This window comes from Polistes dominula, unplaced genomic scaffold (assembly GCF_049000335.1).
Source record: "Polistes dominula isolate Pdom_NZ unplaced genomic scaffold, Pdom_raw_medaka contig_19, whole genome shotgun sequence".
Classification (NCBI taxonomy): Eukaryota; Metazoa; Arthropoda; class Insecta; order Hymenoptera; family Vespidae; genus Polistes; species Polistes dominula.
The window spans coordinates 1,475,048-1,500,262 of NW_028301058.1; the positions used below are offsets into that span (position 1 = coordinate 1,475,048).

The 25,215-nt window shown below is 23.0% G+C and overlaps 1 protein-coding gene and 2 long non-coding RNA genes across 7 annotated transcripts in view; 1 reads left to right on the forward strand and 2 right to left on the reverse strand.

Moving 5' to 3' along the window:
- Positions 1-395: 395 nt before the first annotated feature.
- Positions 396-1,263, reverse strand: LOC149031475 (uncharacterized). The gene is made up of 2 exons (XR_016177699.1): positions 597-1,263; positions 396-488 (listed from the first exon to the last, which is right to left on the reverse strand). It is a non-coding gene; the product is annotated as an uncharacterized LOC149031475 (long non-coding RNA).
- Positions 1,264-6,507: 5,244 nt separating this feature from the next.
- The window catches only part of emp (epithelial membrane protein), a 38,874-nt gene continuing 20,166 nt past the window's right edge, over positions 6,508-25,215 (forward strand). Inside the window, exons 1-2 of one of the 5 annotated variants that reach the window (XM_089175760.1) lie at positions 6,508-6,635; positions 7,783-8,000. In XM_089175760.1, the coding sequence (XP_089031886.1) occupies positions 7,943-8,000 (58 nt within the window). In that variant the 5' untranslated portion in view covers positions 6,508-6,635; positions 7,783-7,942. Of the gene's footprint in view, positions 6,719-7,120; positions 7,291-7,782; positions 8,001-25,215 lie in introns of those variants that run through there. The other 4 variants (XM_089175762.1, XM_015319892.2, XM_089175759.1 and 1 more) reach the window with 4 other exon arrangements.
- Positions 15,712-18,702, reverse strand: LOC107065843 (uncharacterized). Its single transcript, XR_001475651.2, has 3 exons — positions 18,359-18,702; positions 16,064-16,146; positions 15,712-16,004 (listed from the first exon to the last, which is right to left on the reverse strand). It is a non-coding gene; the product is annotated as an uncharacterized LOC107065843 (long non-coding RNA).

A 25,215-nucleotide genomic window follows, 5' to 3' on the forward strand; every position in this document is an offset into this window, starting at 1 on the left:
TATTATAATTTACATATATATATATATATATATATATATATATATATATATATATATATATATATATATAGTTATAATATTATTATTTTAATATTATTATAATAATATTGTGTTATATATACCACATTCAAAAATTATTTTGGAATTGTCTCTTTTTCTCTTCTTATTTAGTATTTTGGCCGTTTCATAGCCGCCTACCGCTCCGTTTCATAGCCGCCTACCGCTCCGTTACATCGCCGCCTACCGCTACGTTACATTTTTTCAAATCACACCCATTCTAAAGAAGTTTTCACTTAAAAAAAAGTTATCAATCAAAATTTATGAAGAATAATATGAAATATATATATATATATAGTATATCATATATAACTTCTATATTTAGAAATGTTATGAAATGGCCGTTACATAGCCGCCTACCGCTCCGTTACATCGCCGCCTACCGCTACGTTACATTTTTTCAAATCACACCCATTCTAAAGAAGTTTTCACTTAAAAAAAAGTTATCAATAAAAATTTATGAAGAATAATATGAAATATATATATATATATAGTATATCATATATAACTTCTATATTTAGAAATGTTTATTAACTTACTGTATTTGATTTGGAAACAGATTGATAACGCGTAACGCGTGCGTAAATTTAACTTTAAATATATATTTGCAGAAGAATTTATGATTCATGATGAAACTTTTTTGATCGTAGAATAAAACATTCCTAACAACATCACAACACACATGCCAATATTATATCCCGATCTTTTTTTTTTTTTTCAGAATGAAACGTTTGTCGATTTGAATGAGTCATTCAGATTAAAATCATTCATGGATGCTTGCCTATTGTATCTACAAATGCAAGACGAGTGATGTATTTTTTTTATAAAGAAAAAGAAGAAGAATAAAAAAAAAAACAATCATGAAAATCTCATGTAATAAATGATTAATGAGAGTGATTATACCATTCATTGATTTTCTTAACGTTACTTTAGTGATAATACGGAAAGTCCTATTTTAAAAAAGGAAATATAAAAAATAAATGTTTCTTTTGTTTCGTCTTGTATTTTAAACATATAATAATAATAATAATAATAATAATAATGAAGTTGGGAAACTTTAGAAATACTTGTTGGTTGGTTGAATAATGGTGTGTTGAATGATCACGTAATAATTCAGTTTATATTCAACCAGACTTACCTCGACCCTTCATTAGTTGTTCTATTATAGTAAAATCACGTATGTTTAAGAGTATGAGAAGACTAGTTACGTCATTTTAAATTATATACATAAATATATATATATATATATATATATATATATATATATATATATATATATATATATATATATTAATAATTATTATATTTTAATAATTAAAATATTAAACATTAATTAATTATATATTATAATTATAATAAATTCTAATTGTATATTATAGTAATTATAGTATTAATTATTATTAATATTAACTTAATTAAAATTAATAAATATATCTTAATAATTAATTTATAATAAATTATTATATTAATAATATATATATAATTATTATATTTTAATAATTAAAATATTAAACATTAATTAATTATATATTATAATTATAATAAATTATAATTGTATATTATAGTAATTATAATATTAATTATTATTAATATTAACTTTAATAAAATTAATAAATATATCTTAATAATTAATTTATAATAAATTATTATATTAATAATATATATATAATTATTATATTTTAATAATTATTTAATTATATATTAAAATTATAATAAATTCTAATTGTATATTATAATAATTATAATATTAATTATTATTAATAATAACTTTAATAATTAATAACTATATCTTAATAATTAATTTATAATAAATTATTATATTGATATATAAGGATACTATATATATATATTGATATATAATGATACTACTATATATATATATATATATTATAACGTAATGAATTACATTTCTTTTAGAAAAGGTCAAATATTTATCAAACGACATTAAAAGAAAAAAATAAAATAAATAAATAAATAAATTAGTTCCATTTTTCTTTTTTTTGTAAATATCATTATAGAAACGTTTTATCATAAAAAAAAAACAAAAAACAATTAATAAAATTTCCATTCGTGTCATAATTGACAACTCGTTATATTATAAGACACTTAAAGTACTACACGACACTAATCATTTTTTCTTTTTCTTATTTCTGTTTTTCTTTTTTTTACTCTTAAGAATAAACAATTTTAAATGGAATGACACTACTATAATACGTGAGAGAAAAATGATTAATGAGATGCGACATAAGACAACATTATTTAATTAATTCCCACCTCCCACACCTCTCACACCTTCCCATCCCATCCCATCCCATCCCATCCCACCAATTCGTTGTATTTAATTTTTCCATATATACAAACAAAAACTTGTTATACATAGAAGAATAAAAAAAAAAATATATATATTCCCATATTGCATGATCAATTTACAAACGTTAATTAATAATTAATTATACAGAATTTCGTTTGACATATTACATGAAAGAACACAAAAGAAACAAACGAAACAAATGAAAATAGATTTGAAATTATGACACGTTTTTAAAATTATACGGTTAATAAATAAATAATAATAAATCTAGTAAATAGTTATTAATTTTGTTATAATAATAAGTTTGATAAAAGAAACCAAAAATGCAATATTAATTTAGTATTGTTAAGTAATAATAATAATAATAATAAATCTAGTAAATAGTTATTAATTTTGTTATAATAATAAGTTTGATAAAAGAAACAAAAAATGCAATATTAATTTAGTATTGTTAAGTAATAATAATAATAATAATAATAATAATAATAATAATAATAATAATAATAATAATAATAATAATACAAATCAATTGCAACAGATCTAACATTTAGTTCTAACACTACGTAACGTTATTAGAATATTCGACCTTGAACGTTTAATTATTCTCTAATTACTATCGTCATATTTCTTACGTTACTTTAAAATTATTTTATAATATCTTAGAACTCATTAAAAAAAAATATATATATATATATATATATATATATATATATGAATATGAATAAAAAAATTGTATTTTTCAAATTGTAAGAACATGCGCAGCAATTTTTAGGTTTCTCTTTTTTTTTTTTTTTAAATGTGTCACTTTTTTTTTTTTTATGGAGTTGACCGATAAGAAATGAATAAAAAATGTAAAATGAAAATGAAACGTATGAATAATATGAGAATGATGATAATTGTTCGTATTATAATTTTTCAATTGTATTTGAAATGTTTTAATGTGATTCAAAGAAAACCACAATATCCGTCAACTTGATTAAGACCGAGATTGTTTCATTATTCATTCAATTCTCAGAATAGTTGACAAATATATATATATATATATATATATATATATATATATATATATATATATATATATATATATAATTATTTATTGCAATTTTCTAACATGTTGTAATCCAATAAATTATTTATTTTAAATTAATTATTAAGTACTATAATACATGTATATATATATATAAGAGACGAAAATCATTACACATGAAAGTTAGATGATGAATATCTTTTGAACGCTTAATTTAATCACCAAAACATAAGACACCATTTTTATAGGGCACTTAATTTCCTACAAAAATTTGTATTGCGCATTTTATAATAATCATTTATTGTCGAGTTATAAAATTCATAAACAAAAATGAGATTTGTTTAAAAATCATCAAATAACTTAAATCATCAATATCATTCAAATGGTGAGGTTTATGGAAAAATTATAAGATACCTTTTTTGTAGAGCATTAAATTTCCTACAAAATTTGTCTAGAACATTTTTCTCTACAATCAATAAATAATGAGGTATGAATTTTAATCTATTGAACTGAAAAAAGAATAAAAAATTGCGATGTGGAGGATCTTCCTATTAAAATTAAGAGCTCGTATTTGTTGAGAATTGTTTAAAGGTGTTTAGCAATCCATTTTTCCATGGCACTTGTAAAAAAAAAAAATAATTGATTTTTTTGACCCACTCTAATTATATATATATATATATATATATATATATATATATATATATATATATATACATATGTATTTTATATTATAAATTATATTAAATATTAATTAATTATTTTATTAAATTATATTGTACTATATACTTCTTTCTTTTTTATTTATTATTAATATTATCGTTTGATAAATATTGCACACTTTTCTATTTTCTATTTTCTATTTTAATTTGTAAATAATAAATAAATAATTAGAAATGTGACGAAGAAAGAAAAGTTTAATAATCGTTAATGTACATCTAGAAAGATAATATGTTATTTTTGTATTTATGTTAAATGTGTTTCGTACCTACCTTTTTATTTTATTTATTTTTTTTTATTTTTTTTTTTTTTCAAACTGTACCATATGGAATAGAACGATTAATCGATCCGCATTGCGGTTTATGTCGCATTTATATATATATATATATATTTGTATACATACATGTATGCATTCTGATAACAACGTGGGATATTTGACCTCGATAATAATACACGATTTTATTTCTTATTTTATTATACATAAATTATAAAAATATATATATATATATATACATATATATATGTATTAAGATAAAAATTATTTAAAAAAGAACAATGATAAAATATTCATTTAATGTTTTATTGTGAAATGTAAGAGAAAAGGGTTTCATTTCAATTTTGATTTCTATTAATTCGAGACGAATTACTTTTTCATATTATTTATTAACAATTTATTAATAATTTATTTCAAAAAAAAAAAAAAAAGAATTGAACAAGAGATAACACAATGACAAGAAGAAGAAAAAAAAATTGGATTATTTTATTATTTGCAAGAAATTAATTAATAATAAATTAATTCATTTGAATGTTGTATTTCTATACCAATTAACGATGAATTATTTAATATTATTATGAATAATTAATTAAATAAAACAAAAAAATTGAACAGGACCACAAAGGTTTGATCAATAAACAATTAGATCATTTTTTAAATTTAATAATGTTTGTGTCTGTCTGTCTGTGTGTATGTGTGTGTGTGTGCATTTCAATTTTGATTTCTATCAATTCACGACGAATTATTTAATATTATTATGAATAATTAATTAACAAAATTATTGAACATTCCATAAAAAAAAAGGTTTGATCAAAAAACAATTAGATGATTTTTATTAACAACAATTAAATGAAATAGAATTTAAATATAAAAATTAAATATAAAATCTCAGTCTCCATTAAAATAAAAATTACATTTCTCTCAAGAGCAAAACATCTCACCCATCGTTTCATCTTTATTACAACAAAATGAAATAAATGTATTGCATTGGATCAAAAAACAATGAGATCATTTTTATTAACGACAATTAACCTCTTAGACACTACGCGCCACTATAGTGGCTTTCGTGAATGTCATCTTGCGGTACGACGCGCCACTTAGTAGCCATAGTGTTTATCGCGGATGACATCTTTTAAAATATATCATACCTAATTGTATTATTAATTATTCAAGTAAATTGTTAAGGTAAAGTATATTTGCAATATATTTGAAAGAACAATTTCTAATTTAATCATTACAAAATACTTCTTCATTTTAATTTAGTCGCGTAGAAAATGGCCATTGTCTGTTGAACCCTGTCATACAAACAACAAACAGCTTCGCTCAGAATTTAGGATGTGCTCAAAAGGTTAAATAAAATAGAATTAAATTAAACATTTAATAGAAAATCTCAGTCTCCATTAAAATAAAAATTACATTTCTCTCACTTTACTCTCACAACTCACTACAACTTCTCTCCCTTAGTTTCATCTTTATTACAACAAAATGAATAGTTTATCATTTGATCTAAAAACAATTTAGATGATTTTTATTAATAACAATTAAATGAAATAGAATTAAATGATAAATTAAATAAAATTACAGTCTCTTTTAAACTAAACATTTCATTTCTCTCAAAAGCAAAACTTCTCTCCCTTAGTTTCATCTTTATTACAACAAAATGAAATAAATGTTTTGCATTTGATCAAAAAACAATTAGAAAACAATTAGATGATTTTTATAGAAAAACAATTAAATGAAATAGAATTAAATTAAATTAAATATAAAAATTAAATATAAAATCTCAGTCTCCTTTAAAATAAAAATGACATTTCTCTCAAGAGTAAAACTTCTCACCCATCGTTTCATCTTTATTACAACAAAATGAATAGTTTATCATTTGATCTAAAAACAATTTAGATGATTTTTATATAAAAACAATTAAATGAAATAGAATTAAATGAAATTAAATTAAATTAAATATCAAAATTTTCATATAAAATCTCAGTCTCCATTAAAATAAAAATGACATTTCTCTCAAGAGTAAAACTTCTCTCCCCACTTTTCATACTTGTTCCTTTCTAGTACTTACGTTCAATTCCCTCTCCTTGATGGTTTATGTTCTTCATTCCACTTCCACCTGTTTTCTGATCGAGTATACCAAGCCTTACCAAGTATTACTACGATCGAATACGTTCATTCGTTCGTTCGTTCGTTCGTTGGTTCGTTCGTTCGTTCGTTGGTTCATTCGTTGGTTCATTCGTTGGTTTGTACGTACACGTTCGTTCGTTCATTTGTACGTTCTCGGTCATCTGTTTTTTTTCTTTTCTGTTCGTCAAGTTTCATTTCAAAAGTTTGTACATTGAATTTTTAACTATTTCATTCACAAATATCGTGTTGTTGTTGTTGTTCTTCTCTCCAGTTTAATCTTATACAACGAAAAAAAACAACAAAAAAATACAAACCAATAAAAGTATATAATACAAAATTAACGGGTGTTTTGTTGTGTGGTTCATTTAAAAACGTCATCGGAGTCTCCAAGAAATTTCTCTTTTTCTTTCTTTTTTTTTTCCAACTTTGTTCCAATTTTTCCTTTTTCTTTTTTATTTTTATTTATTGAAGTGGAAACTTCTTTTATTTTGTTTTCTTTGGTTCAATTTTTTTCATTTTTTTTTTTTTTATCATCAACATCAGTATCAACAGAAAAAAGCTGCTGCATCAGTTGTATCAATCATTTCAATTTGATAATCGTCAGATTTGGGATAGAAAAAAAAGAAAAAGGCTTTCTTTGGAGACCTCGTTTTATGTACTAGAAAAGAAAGAAGAAGAAGAAGAAAAAAAAAAAGGGAAAAGATTTAACAGTATATTTAACTTTGGTGAGAAAAGTTAACGGGTTTTCAAGCTGAGTAAGTTGCTGGTTGGTTGGTAGGTGTCTGGTTGGTTTTTGGTTCCTTCTGTGTTATTCAAGCAAAAAGGGAATTAAACTTTCTCCTTCTATCATTCTATCCTCCTTTCTTTCTTTCTTTCTTTCTTTCTTTCTTTCTTTCTTTCTTTCTTTCTTTTCTATTTTTTCGTGGTTGTTAATTCAACTCGAATAAGAGTCACGATTTAATATTAAAAAAAAAAAAAAAAAAAAAAAAAATAAACAAAAGAAGGATTTGAAAAAGTAAAAGGATTTTATTTCGATTGAACACAAAAAAAATCAAATTTCAATGAATACTTTCAATATTTCCTTTTTATTGTTTTCGTTTGAAATTTAAATTGAAACTTTCTGCGGGGTTCTTTTTTTTTTTTCAAATGACGAGAAGTTAAAAGAGTAAAAAAATAATTGAAATAAAAAGAGAGGAACATAGACAAACACACATACACACATACACACAGAGGACGGGTTTTATTTGTTCAATTTGTGTTTTCAAGGATTTAAAAATCTATTTCAATGATGATGATGATGTGTTAAAAATTATTATTTGTTATTATTATTATTATTATTATTTGGGATAAAATAAAAAGTGAAAAGAGTACGTGTTTGTGTTTGCTAATAAGTGTCACGTGACATTTGAAAATAAATTGATTAATCATGCGAGTCAATCGTGGAATTTGTGCTAAACTGCAAGGAGGATTTCTCAGACGATGGTGTACGTATATTTTTATTATTATTATTATTATTGTTATAAGATTGAATTTGTTCAACTGGTTGAATACAAAATTTCTATTGCGAACTACTTTCTATTTTTTTGTTTTTTTGTTTTTGTGTGTGTGTGTTATTATTATACAGGAAAAGTGTGACAAAATGGTTTGATTTTTAATTAAGACAATATTAGAATCATTTAAGTTCATCCAATTGGAATTAATTGATACATTGATAAGATATGTTTTTATTATTATTATTATTATTATTATTATTATTATTATTAAATCGTGAAATCTTATTCAGACTAATTTTGATTCGCTTAATTTAATATAAGAAATTTTTTTTCTAAAATATAAATATCACCTTCGTAACAAAAAACAAAAAAAAAACAAAACAAAACAAAATGGTTTATATTGATAAATATTAAGTATGAAAAAGATTACAAATTGAATTTAATCATAATTTTATAAAATGACAAATGAGATTCGTGTATCATTTAGAGATTTATTTAATGTATACTATAATTTATATCGTACAATTTACTTTTCCAATTTCTAAACATAACTTTCTTTCCTCAAAACTAAAAAATTATTTATAAGAAACAAGAAACAATAAACAAAAAACAAAAAGAGATACGACGATTGATATTTGAATCAGATTTAAAGAAGAAGAATTTTTTTAACATTCACGTTCTTTAATGTTAAAAATAAATAAATAATAATAATAAATTATAAATGTATAATAAAATAATAAAATAATAAATGATAATTAATAAATAATTTAAAAGAAAATAGAGAACCATTATAGTTGTTGCATAGATGAAGATTTGAACACACATGTTCCTTAATGTTTAAAAATAAAACAATAATAATAAATAATAATTATATAAAAAAAATATATAATAAAATATATAATAATCTATATAATAAAATAATAAAATAATAAATAATAATAATAATAATAATTTAAAAGAAAATAAATAAAGAAACCATAATAGGTGTTGCATAGATCAAAATTTGAACACTCACGTTCCTTTATGTTTAAAAAACAAATAATAATAATAATAAATATATAATAAAATAATTATATATAGAAGAAATATTTAAAATAAGTATATAATAAAATAATAAAATAATAAATAATAATAAATAATTTAATAGAAAAATAAAAAAAGAAAACCGTCACAGTTATTACATAGATGAAAATTTGAACACACACGTTCCTTAATGTTTAAAAATAAAACAATAATAATAAATAATAATTATATAAAAAAATATATAATAAAATATATAATAATGTATATAATAAAATAATAAAATAATAATAAATAATAATAATAATTGAAAAGAAAATAAATAAAGAAACCATAATAGGTGTTGCATAGATCAAAATTTGAGCACTCACGTTCCTTAATGTTTAAAAAATAAACTATAATAAATAATAATTATATAAAAAAAATATATAATAAAATATATAATAATCTATATAATAAAATAATAAAATAATAAATAATAATAATAAATAATTTAATAGAAAAATAAAAAAAGAAAACCGTCACAGTTATTACATAGATCAAAATTTGAGCACTCACGTTCCTTAATGTTTAAAAAACAAATAATAATAATAATAAATATATAATAAAATAATTATATATAGAATAAATACATAAAATAAGCATATAATTAAATAATAAAATAATGAATAATAAATAATAATAATTTAAAAGAAAATGAAAAACGAATCACAGTTGTTGCATAGATCAGAATTTGAACACACACGTTTTAAGAAACATTAAGATGTTTAAAAATAAAACAATGATAATAAATAATAATTATATAAAAAAATATATAATAAAATATATAATAATCTATATAATAAAATAATAAAATAATAAATAATAATAATAATAATAATTTAAAAGAAAATAAATAAAGAAACGATAATAGGTGTTGCATAGATCAAAATTTGAACACCCACATTCTTTAAAGTTACGCAAGAAAAAACGAATAATAATAAATAATAAATAATTATAAAACAGAAACCAACAATTAAAATTTTAAAAATAAAACAATTTTATAATAGTTGTTGTTGTATAGATAAATTGCAAAGATACCGTTGAAGGTGCATCAACAGGTGAACCTTTCCGAACATAGTAAAAACCAAGTTTGTTGTTTTTTAAGTGTCGCGTTGTATTGGATTCTTTCACTATTTCAACTTGTGTATCTTTCTATCTTTCTCTTTTTCTTTTCTTTTGCTTCGAGGGAAGCAAACGGACGGTCGACGCTCTTGAACGACCGACTGCGTGAAAAAAAAAAAAACAACGTTAGCCATCATCGTTATAGGGTCAATTCGATGCAATGGGACGTGTCATGCTCCGGAACCGCGGTTCTGAATCATCATTCCTTCTAGTTACGTTTTGTGAGAGCGTAAATAGCGTAGAATACGTGTATGACCCAGACGCGAGAATGGATTGATTTATACCGGGTGACCTATAATTCATTTCAACCTTAAATCCATCCATAATATTTTCATTTATAATAAAACATTGTTTGTTCGTTATTTTTATTTTTTAAATATTTCACAAATGAGTACATCATCGTTATTATTGTTATTAATATTATTATACAGACGTTTCATTTGTTAAGTGAATTTATAATATTTAAAAAAAAAAACAAATTATACAGAAAAGATTTTGATTTTTATTTTTAATTTATTATGAATCAATCGATCAATAAATAATAATAATAATATTAATAATAATAATGTTGTATTAGGGTGTGCTCGAAAAATTTTTGAAAACTGTATAATGAAATTTTTTAAATGTATTTTTAATTGTAGTATTAATTTATAATATATCTATATATTTTAATAACTTTATTATGAATCAATTAATTAATAATAATAATAATTTTATATTAGGGTAAACGAACAATTTTGGAAACTGTATAATGGGATTGTAATATTTATTTTTAATTATAAAAGTAATTTACAATATATATATATATATTTTAATTAAATTTGAATAACTGTATATATTACTGTATACAGTACTATTATATACAGAATTATGTATATTTATATTATTATTATATTATATATTTATAGTATTGTATAGTATTGTATAGTAGTATTATTATATATAGTATTATATATAGTATATTATATTATATACAGTAAATGTATAATATATATTATTTTTATAATTAAAAATAAATTTTACAATTCTATTATACAATTTTTAATATATACATATTTTAATTATATTTTAATAATTTTATATATATTATTATATTTTAATTAAATTTTAATAACTGTATATATTACTGTATATAGTATTATTATATACAGTATTATGTATATTTATATTATTATTATATTATATATTTATAGTATTGTATAGTATTGTACAGTATTATTATTATATATAGTATATTATATTATACACAGTATTATATACAGTACATGTATATTATTTTTATATTTAAAAATAAATTTTACAATTTCATTATACAATTTCCAATATATACATATTTTAATTATACTTTAATAACTTTATATATATATTACTATATTTTAATTAAATTTAAATAACTGTATATATTACTGTATACAGTATTATTATATACAGTATTATATATCTTTATATTATTATTACATTTTATATTTATAGTATTGTATAGTAATATATAGTACTGTATAGAGTATTGTACACAGTAATATTATTATATATAGTATTATATACAGTATATTATATTATATACAGTACATGTATATATATATATTTTTTTATAATTAAAAATAAATTTTACAATTCCATAATACAATTTCAAATATATATATATATATATATTTTAAATATATCTTAATTTAGATTTTATCTCAAATTTTACTTCATACACATCTCATTTCTTTTATACAGATTATTATTTTTATACAGATAATTATTAATGTGTTATTTAACTAATGATAAAGAAAAATTTATTTTAATTATTTTTTTTTTTTTTTTTAATAATTTTTCCATCTCATACTAAAGTGTAAACTTACTCATATACCCCCCTCCTTCCCCCACCCCTTCCCTCCCTTCCCCTTCCCCTGTTTCTTTTCTACATTTTTCAACGAAGTTATTTGAAATTCAAGAGACGTGATCAACGCCTTTCGCCATTGTTTGGCTCTCTCCCCCCCTTTCTCGCATTCCTTCTCTCAGATTTGAAAATGTGCACGTGGTATGCCACGAGACGAGTTTTATGACAAATGTGAAGAATTTTTCTTTTTTTTTTTTACGAGTAACTTACTCGAGAAAAGAAAAAAAAAATATACAAGGCTTTTATTTCAACCATTTTTTTTTTTTTGTTATATTCTCTACTTTTTACAGTAGTATAACTGTAAAACGTAATTATTCGTAGGCCGTTGAACGAAATATCAATTTATCAAAAGATTTTCAATCATTATCATCATTATTTATCAACATAATAATTAAATAATAAAAAAATGTGATTTAATATTGATTTTGAAACAAATTTTAGCAAATTTTACTGTTAGAAGAATTTTCCAAAAAAAAAAAATGTCATACATCTTTTTTCCATCATAAATAAAATAATTGATTGATATCAAATGGTGAGATCATGGTAATATTATTTTAATATTACATTTAATTATTTATTATTCAACATATGTGTAAACAATGTGATGATAAAGAAGAAAAAAAATGTTACAGCTTTTTTTTTTTACATGATTAATTTTCTCATCTGTATTATTTACAAAAGTGAGATTCTTTTAAATGTCGTAAGTTTAGAAAAAAAAACATAGACTAAGTTCCATTAAAAAGCAGGAAGTATACTTATATAATAAAGAGTAATATTGCCATAAGTTATAAATTGTAACAGCCAATATACAGTAAAAGTAATAATATACAGTAAAAGTATAAAATATACAGTATACAAAATGTACAGTAACAGTAGCAACAACTTTTTATATCAAATACATTTTTCAAAATAATTTACAGTCATTTATCTTTATTTTTATAAATGTAAAATGCTAAACACACACATAACCAAAAAAAACCCAAATTATGTGTTACATAACAGTCAACAATATTTACTTTTTATTTTTTTTCTATATTATACAGATACACACGTATACATAAATACACTTTATTTATTGAAGAGAAATGTTGAGGTTATAAAAATCAACAAAAATTGTTTCCAACTTTAAGGAAGTTAGGTTAACCAATACGTTTAACATAAATGTGTATACATACACATGTAAAAAGAATATTGTTTCCTCAATAAGAAGCAAAGTGAAACGATGAGAAATCGTTTTTGAATTTTAAAAGTTGCATTTTGATATTTAATTGTGCCTAATTGAGCTGAGAATAGTTTTGCATTAACCGAACTAGCGGATATTGTAGTATACAGTTCTTCTATATACTCAAACTATATATATATATTTCTATATACTTTAAGAATATTACGTATGAAAGAAAAGAACGGAGTTCACCGTTCACCAAGCCAACATTCTTGAAGAAACGTTCGTTTCGTTATTTCAGTTTACGAGTAACGTTTACAGGTAATAAGGAAAATGCCTTAAGGAAATATACATCATATGCTTGTGGTTTGTTTATTCTTTCATTTCTTTTTTTTTTTTCTATTATTTTGTGTGTTTCTCATTTACTCTTTTTTTATTTTATTATTATCCTAAGAAAGTTAAAACGATTTTAAGAGACATTAGAAAACATAGAAATAACTTTTTTTTTTTAATGTACTGTATAATTTTATATATATATTTGATTGTCCGGAAAGTTTGTGTTGATTTTTACAGAAGATTTAAATGCAAATTTGTTATAAATTTATTAAATTATATATAAGTGTTATTTTGTTTTACAATTTCTTATTCAATTTTAAAGTTAACCTTAAAATTTATTCCTTTCAAAACTTCTCAGGGGTTTCTTTTTAGCAAAAGAACTTTAATGCCATCTATCGAAAATCTGTAAGAACTTTTCGGACAACCCAATATTGAGATTTCTAGCATTTGAATACGCTATCTGGTGGCTAAATTCAAAATTAGAGTAGATAGGTCGAATCGCTACACCACGCGGGATCTCTAGCACTTGAATACGCTATCTGGTGGCTAAATTTAAAATTAGAGTAGATAGGTCGAATTGCTAAGCCACGCACTTGACAGAGATCCTAATATTAATGTATGTTAAAGTAAAAAATTGAAATTAGAGAATATTTATTAATATTTTATAATGTTTATTAACATTATACTGTATAATTATATTATAAACTTTAATATATTACATTTTAGAATTTTCAGACCACTTATACAGTGTGGACATAGGTTATATTTATTATATATGAGCATTATTTTCATTTATTCATTGTGTAAGTATACTAAAATCTTTTCTATCACTTTGTATGATGTGTTATAAAATATTCAGCACTTTTACATGTAAGAATAAACTGTATATCTATTAAATTGTATATTACTGTTACAGCTACACCTCATACTATGGAAATAGGTTAAAAAAATATGCAATTTCCATTATATTTGAGGACTTTCAAAAGATTTCTGACAGTAGGACAATAATCATCAGATCTCCAATGGATTTTCAGCATACAATTGCAGCTTCAGAAGAATGTACTATGTTTTTTAGATTATTTTTTAAATTTACATCCTAATTTTTCATATAAATCAAAATTATATTAAAGAAATGTAAAAAAGAACCTTCTGTATGAAATTGAAAGTAATAAATATATTTTAATTTAATCCAATAATTAGTTCAAATTATTTCTATCATGTCACAACAATTCCTAAATCAAAAAAAAGAAAAAGAAATTTTCCGAGAAAATTTTCAGGTTTTCTCGAAAATCGGGATTTGTAACAGGATAACATGATGTGCGAGAAAGTGGCACGTTTTCGGCGATTCTTGGAAATGAGGTCAAGTTCCGAGAATTTTCAACCTTAATGACCTCATTTCCAAGAATTTCCAAAATTCTGAGAAACCTCATTTCCAAGAATCGCCGAAATCCTGCCACTTCCTCGCACATCATATTCTCCTGTTACAAAATAAATTTTTCAACAAATTTTCGAAATTTTCTCAAAAATCGAGATTTGTAATAGGATCACATGATGTGTGAGGAAGTGGCACGTTTTCGACGATTCTTGGAAATGAGGTTTCTTAGAATTTCGGAAATTCTTGGAAATGAGGTCAGTAAGGTCGAAAATTCTCGGAACTTGACCTCATTTCCAAGAATTTCCAGAATTATGAGAAACCTCATTTCCAAGAATCGCCGAAAACGTGCCACTTCCTCGCACATCATATTCTCCTGTTACAAAATAAATTTTTCGACAAATTTTCGAAATTTTCTCAAAAATCGGAATTTGTAATAGGATCACATGATGTGTGAGGAAGTGGCACGTTTTCGACGATTCTTGGAAATGAGGTTTCTCAGAATTTTGGAAATTCTTGGAAATGAGGTCATTAAGGTTGAAAATTCTCGGAACTTGACCTCATTTCCAAGAATCGCCGAAAACGTGCCACTTTCTCGCACATCATGTTATCCTGTTACAAATCCCGATTTTCGAGAAAACCTGAAAATTTTGTCGGAAAATTAATTTTTTTTTTTGGATTTAGGAATTGTCGTGACATGATAGAAATAATTTGAACTAATTATTTGATTTAATTAAAATATATTTATTACTTTCAATTTTATACAAAAGGTTCTTTTTTACATTTCTTTAATATAATTTTGATTTATATGAAAAATTAGGATGTAAATTTAAAAAATAATCTAAAAAACATAGTACATTCTTCTTAAGCTGCAATTGTATGCTGAAAATCCATTGGAGATCTGATGATTATTGTCCTACTGTCAGAAATCTTTTGAAAGTCCTCAAATATGATGGAAATTGCATATTTTTCTAACCTATTCCCATAGTATTAAGGGCTAACTTTTATTTGATGACTTTTCCAAAGTTGGGTTATGATTTGTTCTTACCTAGATACCTAAATGAAATAAACAAAAGTATTATTTATTTATTAAAAAAATGTATTGTATAAATTACCTATAGAAGGGTGGAAAAATCCTGACTCTAACAAAGTGTAGGGCCCAAAAGTTCTTCATAGTCTCCATCTTGACGCAACTTACCTACAATTGTGACAGAAATTTACACCATTATTACATGTAAATACAGATTAATTAAGAAAATAATAACAAGATTCGATTGAGATACTAAACGTTTTAGAAAGTTCATGTTTCCCTAAAACAACACATGTATATGCTTATATGTGTATACATAAATTCACATAAACACACACATGCATACATACACAAACAGATAAATACACGCATAATAAGTTTCTCGTTTTACGGAAAAGAAAGGACGATGATCCCACGAGAGAGATCTTTTCGCATAGTCAAAATGCAACCATAATATCGGACACGCGTGAGAACGGATTAACGTTCTGGGAATGGGAACACCGAAAGTTCTCGACATTTTCATGGAAGAAAGGAAAAAATATGTCGATCTAATCTTTATACATGTATATATATAATAATTAAGTATATATATATATACATGTTTGAATGTTGCTACATTTATATATCTTTAAACCTAACCTCTGTCACATGAATGAAATCTTTCAAAACCAAAAATACAACTCATTTTAATGAATCAATATTAAATTATATTAAAGTATTTTTTTTTTTTCAAGGATTTATGTTTAGTTAACTTTCGTCATTAAATAAATTACTTTAAATAGTGTCATTTTGTTTTATTATGATTGCTGTTGCAATAACGACAAAGAAACAGAAGAATAAGAATGAAAATGATGAGTATTAAAGATGGCGGATGATTAAGAGTAGGAGTGGGGATAGTCGAGGGAAGATGGAGGAACATGAAGCAACGACAAAATCGTAGAAAAAAATTTTGTTTTCTTTCTACGATCTCTTTCTTTCTCTTTTTCAATCGAAAGAACAAATCTTACGTAAGAGTATATCCTATGCAAATTTGTTTCATTTCAAACTAGTAATCTTTCTCTTTCGATATTTACTTTGATACGATACTATCGAAATCGTCGATCATGCGAAAAGAAACGATTCCTATTCACGTATGTGCGGTTTAGGTTATATAGATAAACAAGTTTAAAAAGTAGAACTCTGGTTTGTTACGTTAGATGAATGTTAAAACTTGAAATGTGATTAAAACCAGATCTATATTTCTTAATACCGTTAACATTTCAAACGCAGGTTACTTGTGCGGTTAACCTATAAAATTATTCATACAAGTATATCATATTTTTGTTAATATATAAATTAAAAATTGAAATATATATATACTAGTTTGTGAGTTACTGTGACTTATGTGAGCCAAAATATGCTGTAGTATCGTTAAATGTTAGGTTATGTTCAAATATTTCGCGCCCTCTTTGAAATCTATGGCTTACAGATGGCACTGAACTTAACTGTATCTTTTTCTTTTGTTTCTGAATTTAATTAAATGTAATAAAAACATATCTGTATGCGAATGCAACGTTGTGTCAAAATTTCAAAACAATTAATAAAATACTTTTGGAGATTAGAGGTTAGGAACAAACGATACCTATATTTTTATAGATCGAGATCTGTAGCACTTGAATACGCTATCTGGTGACTAAATTCAAAATTAGAGTAGATGGGTCGAATTGCTACACCACACTTCTGCCAGAGATCCCAATACAAAGATATATATAAAGAAAAATATAGGTTATGTCGTATGTAAATTGAAATACAGTGCCATCTATCGAATATTAACATAACCAAAAGACCTAGATAACCTCTAAATAATAAATCAGTGAAATTTGTGATACAAAAATACAAAATAATTGCGATAAAAATTAATTTATGTTTTAAATTGAAAATAATTACATAAAAATAAACAAAAATTTCATTAAAGTTGGATTAAGTAATTTTCAAATTAATTGGAAAGTAAACAACGTGACACACTGAATTTTTATATATTATTGTTAATTAAATTAAACTTAATTTTTTTTGTACACTTTTACCAAATTACATGTATTGTATAATCCATAAAAAAATAATTAAAGCCACCACGTGTGATATTTCTGACTTACTATGTAATAAGTTATACTATATTGTAATGTACATAATCGTAAGTACATAATTCTACTTGAGACAAAAAAAAACAATGTTACATTTATGGTAATAAATGATACTACATAAGATTCTATAATGATTGTGTAAAATGTTTTATGGTGAAGAAATCTGAATCAAAGGACGTAGATCGACCTAGCCATATTTGTCATTTAACTCGTTTGTCTGTTACTTTAAATTCTATATTAGGATTTGAAAGTATACTTACTAAGAAAATTGTCCGATTTGTCGTCTTTCTACGTATATACTATTATTATAGAAAATTGTTAATTTCGAAAGAATGTAACTAGTCATATAACGCGTGTCTGTTGGATTATGTTCTATTAAACACGCTAGAGACACAAGAACAGAATAAAAGCTGTAAAAGCGGATGCATGCAATTTTCTCGCCTACTCGATGCAATCTTCGGTTAATGTGACATTGCACGATAGGTTTCGTTTTACTAATTTCATTTTATTTTATTTTATTCTATTTTTATATATACAAATTCAGTGTGTCATATTTGTTAGTTTTTCAATTAATTTCAAAATTACTTAATCCAACTTTAACGTAATTTTTGTTTATTTTTATGTAATTATTTTCAATTTAAAACATAAATTAATTTTTATCGCAATTATTTTGTATTTTTGTATCACAAATTTAAATGATTTATTATTTAGAGGTTATCTAGGTCTTTTGGTTCTGTAAATATTCGATAGATGGCACTGTATTTCAATTTACATATGACATAACCTATATTTTTCATTTGATTTATATATATATATATCTTTGTATATAAAAATTTAGTGTCACATTTTTTGGTTTCCAATTAATTTCAAAATTACTTAACCCAACTTTAACGAAATTTTTGTTTATTTTTATGTAATTATTTTCAATTTAAAACATAAATTAATTTTTATCGCAATTATTTTGTAGTTTTGTATTACAAATTTCAATGATTTATTATTAAGAGGTTATTTAGATATTTTGGTTCTGTAAATATTCGATAGATGGCACTGTATTTCAATTTACATACGACACAACCTTACTCTTTCTATTTTGTTTCGTGTATTATTATTAATTAACATTCTAGTATGTGTTATTAATTAATAAATTAAAAAATACTTAGAGAAATATTATTAGAATAAAATAATTTGTTTATTAAATCACTCATTGGTTTTACAATTGTCGTCATTTTATCATCTGAATGTTTTCGAAGTATATAAACGGGGGGAAAAAAAGAAAAAGAAAAAGAAACAAAAAACAAAGAAAATAAATTAAAACCGATGACCTGGAAAACAAGCGATCGAGTTATTACGAAGAAAAAAAAAATCGATGCGTCAGACAAAGAGTACAAAAAAAAAAAGAAAAAGAAAAAGAAAAATGGACAAATCGTTTACAACACACTACCAGTAACCTGCAATTAAATCTCTACGTATAATTATACATATCCCAATGTAAAATATTTCATGTCAACGTAATTTTTATTTACGAGAGAGAGAGAGAGAGAGAGAGAGAGAGAGAGAGAGAGAGAGAAAAAAATATTTCAAATGAATGATGCGAGTATTTAAAACCAAAAAAAAAAAAAAATATCAAGAAGTTTTTTTTGACGTATCTTCAACCTTGACATTTATTACGTAAAGCAAAACTTATAAAAAGTTGTCAATGAAATCTTGAGAAGAAAAAGAAGAAAAGACTAAACAATAGTTCAAGGTCATTTTTAATTTGGACGAAACGAAAAATAAGTCGTCGAAGTATTATTGACGAAATATTTTTAGTTGTTGTCAAAATGCTTAATTATTATTATTATATATATATAAATAATTAATTATATATAATATATTTATAATATGATTTATAACTTAACCTAATTTATATAATATTATTTATAACCTAACCTAATTAATATAATATTATTTATTTAACCTAATTTAATTTATATAATATTATTTATATAACCTAACCTAATTTATAATATTATTTATATAATATATAATTATAATAATAATATTATTTATAACCTTACCTAATTTATAAAATATTATTTATATAACCATAACCTAATTTATAAAATATTATTTATAACCTAACCTAATTTATAAAATATTATTTATATAACCTAACTAAATTCATAATATTATTTATAATATATAATTATTATAATATTAATATTGAAAAATTATATAATTATAAATAATATAAATATTAAATAAATTTATATTTAATTATTAATATTTTTAATAAATTAACTACAATATTCCTTGACTATAATAAAAGCTTATTATTTAAACAAAATTTGTAATATTAATTTTTATAATACATAACAAAATTCATCCAATATTGTTAAATTAATTTTAATATAAAATAATAATGATCAATTCTATTTATAAAAAAATAAATAAATAAATAAATAAAAATAAAAAACAATGGACAATCGTTTCAAAAGTTGTCACGTTTTCTTTCTCTCGACGTTTTAAGGTTCTTACTTTGGTAATGATTAATGATAAATATTCTTTTTATTTTTTTTTTCATTTCTACGTATCATGAATCAAAAAGTATTTTCACCATACATATATATATATATATGAATGATTAGAAACGGACGTCACGTAAAAACGAAACACAGTCATTGGTTAACAAACAATCAAAAGGTATTCTATATATATATATATATATGTATATATATTATATATCAATTGATTCGTAACGTTTAGAAAATTACGGGACTTAAATAAATACTTAACACGTTTCTCGTAACTGCATGTATCGCATACGGACCCACCTATTATTCAGGCTATTGGATAATTTTGTTCATTTGTTTGCTAGTCGCACCTTTTTTATTCTTTTTCTATCTTTCTATTTTTTTTTTTTAATCGATTCGAATTTACTGAGCTCATTTTTGGTCAAGTGACACAAACGGTAGCTATTATTATTATTATTATTATTATTATTATTATTATTATTGTTTTATTTATATATATATATATATTTATAATAATCATAGTTTTATGACTTTCAATATTCTTGTATTTTTTATTTTAGTTTTTTTTTTAGAGGTTAGGTTAAAAAAATTATTTTTAATAATTATTATTATTTTCATTATTATTATTATTTCAATGAAAATAATCATAATTTATGATTTTCAATATTTCTGTATTTTTCATTTTAGTTTTTTTTTTTAGGTTAGGTTAAAAAAAATTATTTATAATAATTATTATCATTATTATTATTATTTTTATTTCAATGAAAATAATTGTAAACTATGATTTTCAATATCCTTTGTATTTTTTATTTTAGTTTTATTATTAGATTATAAATTGATTAAAAAAAAAAATTTTTTTTGAATATTAAATTTTATAAAAACTGAATTAATTTGATTCATTACAATTAATACGAAATTTGATTTGAATTAAATTTGTAATGTTATCGTTTGTATCGTTTAATAAATTTATTGATTAGAAATTCCGATAGATGTGAAAGTTCTTTATTTTCTTTAGTAACGGTCTTGAAGAAAATGTCGAGCGTAGTATACACTTGAATGTTTCCTAGCGGGACGTTGTAGAAATGGAGGTCGTACATACCAAGTCGTCCGTAACGTTTTACAAGAAAGAAATAAACACACACACACACACACACAAGAGAAAATCGTAATATATTTTCTACAATAAAAACGACGAAATCTAAATAATAACAATATGTATATTTTTATTTAACACAATATAATATTTAAATTTAATGTAAATTTAATCAAGTTTTTAATTAGATTCGTCATTGGATGATTAAATAGTCGAATTCTTTTTGTAATTTACAAAATATAATTATACGATTATATAATATAATAATATAATAAATTATATTAATTTGTACATATATATATATATATATATATATATATATATATATATTTTATTGTAGTATAAAATTTATAAATGAGATTTCTCTGGCAGGGACGTGACGTAACCATTCGACCTATCTACTCTAATTTTGCATTTAGCCACCAGATAGTGTATTCAAGTGCTAGAGATCCCACGTACAGCAGCAATTCGATCTATGTACTCTAATTTTGAATTTAGCCACCAGATAGCGTATTCAAGTGCTAGAGATCCCACGTGGTGTAGCAATTCGACTTATCTACTCTAATTTTGAATTTAGCCACCAGATAGCGTATTCAAGTGCCAGAAATCCAACCAGTGCTGTCAGATCGTGGGTAAATCTTACCCTCTCCCTGTGCCACTGGGATTGCACACAATGAAAGTTTTCCATGTCCGTGTGTTTGGGATGTCGAGGAAAGCCGAGTGTAACCGAAGTTGGCGGGCACGCCGGAGTGGCACAACAGTGTCCGAACACATGGACACGAGTCGCTTTCATAGTGTGCCACTCCGGCGTGCCCGCCAACTTCGGTTACACTCGGCTTTCCTCGACATCCCAAACACACGGACATGGAAAACTTTCATTGTGTGCAATCCCAGTGGCACAGGGAGAGGGTAAGATTTACCCACGATCTGACAGCACTGAATCCAACGTGGTGTAGCAATTCAACCTATGTACTCTAATTTTGAATTTAGCCATCAGATAGCGTACTCAATTGCTAGAGATCCCACGTGGGGTAGCAATATTCGAATTATGTACTCTAATTTTGAATCTAGCTACCAGATAGCGTACTCAACTGCTAGAGATCCCACGTGGGGTAGCAATATTTAAAATATGTACTCTAATTTTGAATTTAGCCACCAGATAGCGTATTCAAGTTCTAGAAATCCCAATATTTAAAAATGTAGGTTTCGTTTGTTCCTAACCTCTGATCTTCAAAAGTGTTTTATTAATTGTTTTGAAATTTTGACACAACGTTGCATTTGCATACAGCTAGGTTTTTATTACATTAATTTATTTATAAAATAATGAATTAATCTAGAAAGAAAAAGATACAGGAAAGTGCAGCGCAATCTGTTGGCCATAAGATTTCGAAGAGGGCACGAAACATTTGAACATAACCTAACATTTAACGACACAACGTCATATTTTGACTCACATGAGCCACAATAAACCCGCAATAATAATAATAATAATAATAATAATAATAATAATAATAATAATAATAATAATAACACTAGCACAGTTAATATAATATAAATAAATATTTATAAATAAAATATAGTATAATATAAATTAATTAAATAAAATTATAAAATATATTATTTATAAAAAATTATATTAAATAATTAGATTAATTCGTTTAATAATTGTTCTTAGATTTGAATAATAAATTTTGTTTCCTGTTTAAAAAGATATTCTTTTTTTTTTTCAAATTTATAACCTAAAAAAATGAATATGTAAATACAATGTAATTTGAATTTTTCTATGAGAATTCTTGAGTAGGAAATAAACATGTTGTAGTGGAAAAAGTAGAAGAAAAATAATAAGAAGAAGATGATGATGATGATGATGATGATGATGATGATGATGATGATGATGATAATGATGATAATGATGAGAGGAAAATAAGTAGGTTAGTCGGGTAAGATAATAAGAAAAAAAAGAAACAAAATAAGGAAAGATATTTATGTGTTTAAATATACTGTTGATGACAACGGAGAAATATGACAAGTTCGTTCGTTGTGTTGTGTTGTGAGACTTTCTTTGATAAATAAATTGAATTTATTTGCTTGATTTAGTTGTCTTCTTGACTAGCTTTGAAATATAAAAAAACGGAAATGAGTTAATTGTTCCGTAACGTTCAACTTTCCCGAGTATATAAGAATATATTTATTTTGATATATATATATATTTAATCTTTTATTTGATTTTTATTCCATATTATTTATAAAAAGAAAAGAAAAAACAATAACAATAAAAATAATAATAATAATAAAAATAAAAAGTGTCTTACAAAAATGTTGAAGTTACAAGTGTCTTACAAAAATGACCTCGGATAAATAAAAATTAAGAAAAATAATTTATATGTATATATATTATATTAGTTTCTGTTTTGAACAAGTAGTATATCAATTGAAGTACAGTTTGTTATATAAATTTAAAAAATTATTGTAATTATTATATTATTTATAAAAAAAAAATAAAATAAAAATAGAAAAGGTTTTACAAAAATCTTGTAACCTTGAATAAACAAAATTAAAAAAAATATATATATATATATATATATTATATTAGTTTCTTTTTTGAACAAGTAGTATATCAATTGAAGTACAGTATGTTATAAAAATAAATGAAATTATTACAATATATCTAAAAAAAAAAAAATAAAATAAAAATAGAAAAGGTTTAACAAAAATCTTGTAACCTTGGATAAACAAAATTACATATTCCAATTATTTATAAATAAATAAATATATATATATATATATATATATATATATATATATATATATCTTTGATTATTAGTTTCTTTTTCAAAATAAATTACAGTATGTTATAAAAATTGATGAAATTATGCGATCACTCGTTCAACGACTAGAAACGAACCCAATTTCATTCGAAATCGTAACCGATGTCAACACAATGATTTTATTACATAATACATAAGTGATACTAAGTATGTAGTAGTAATCTATCATTTCCTATTTCTATTTCTCTCTCTCTCTTTCAATTTTTTTTTATTTTATTTTATTTTGAATTTATTTTTAATTTTATTCCACGTATTTTGTGTTGCAATCAATCAATCAATCAAAAAAAAAAAAAAAAAAAAAAAAACAACAACAACAAAATATTATATAACAAATGTATGAATAAATAAAGCAAATGAATTACTTTTTTTTTTTGTTTAAATAAATTGAACATCAAATTTTGTTCTTGTGTGGTGTACATATATATGTATATGTTGTATTATGTTGTAAAATATAATTCAAGGTTCGTATTGATTAATACAAATTGAGTGTTACGTAATTATATTACAAGTCGTACAGGTTTTTAAATTGTATTATGTATTATTCATTAAAATTTCGTTAAAATTTTGATGAAAATTCAATTCGTGACTAATTTGAATTATAATTTGTGGTATAGAAAGAATCACAAATTAGGAATTCGTGATCGTTAAAGTTACATAATGAGAATAATCTTCCTTTTTATTCC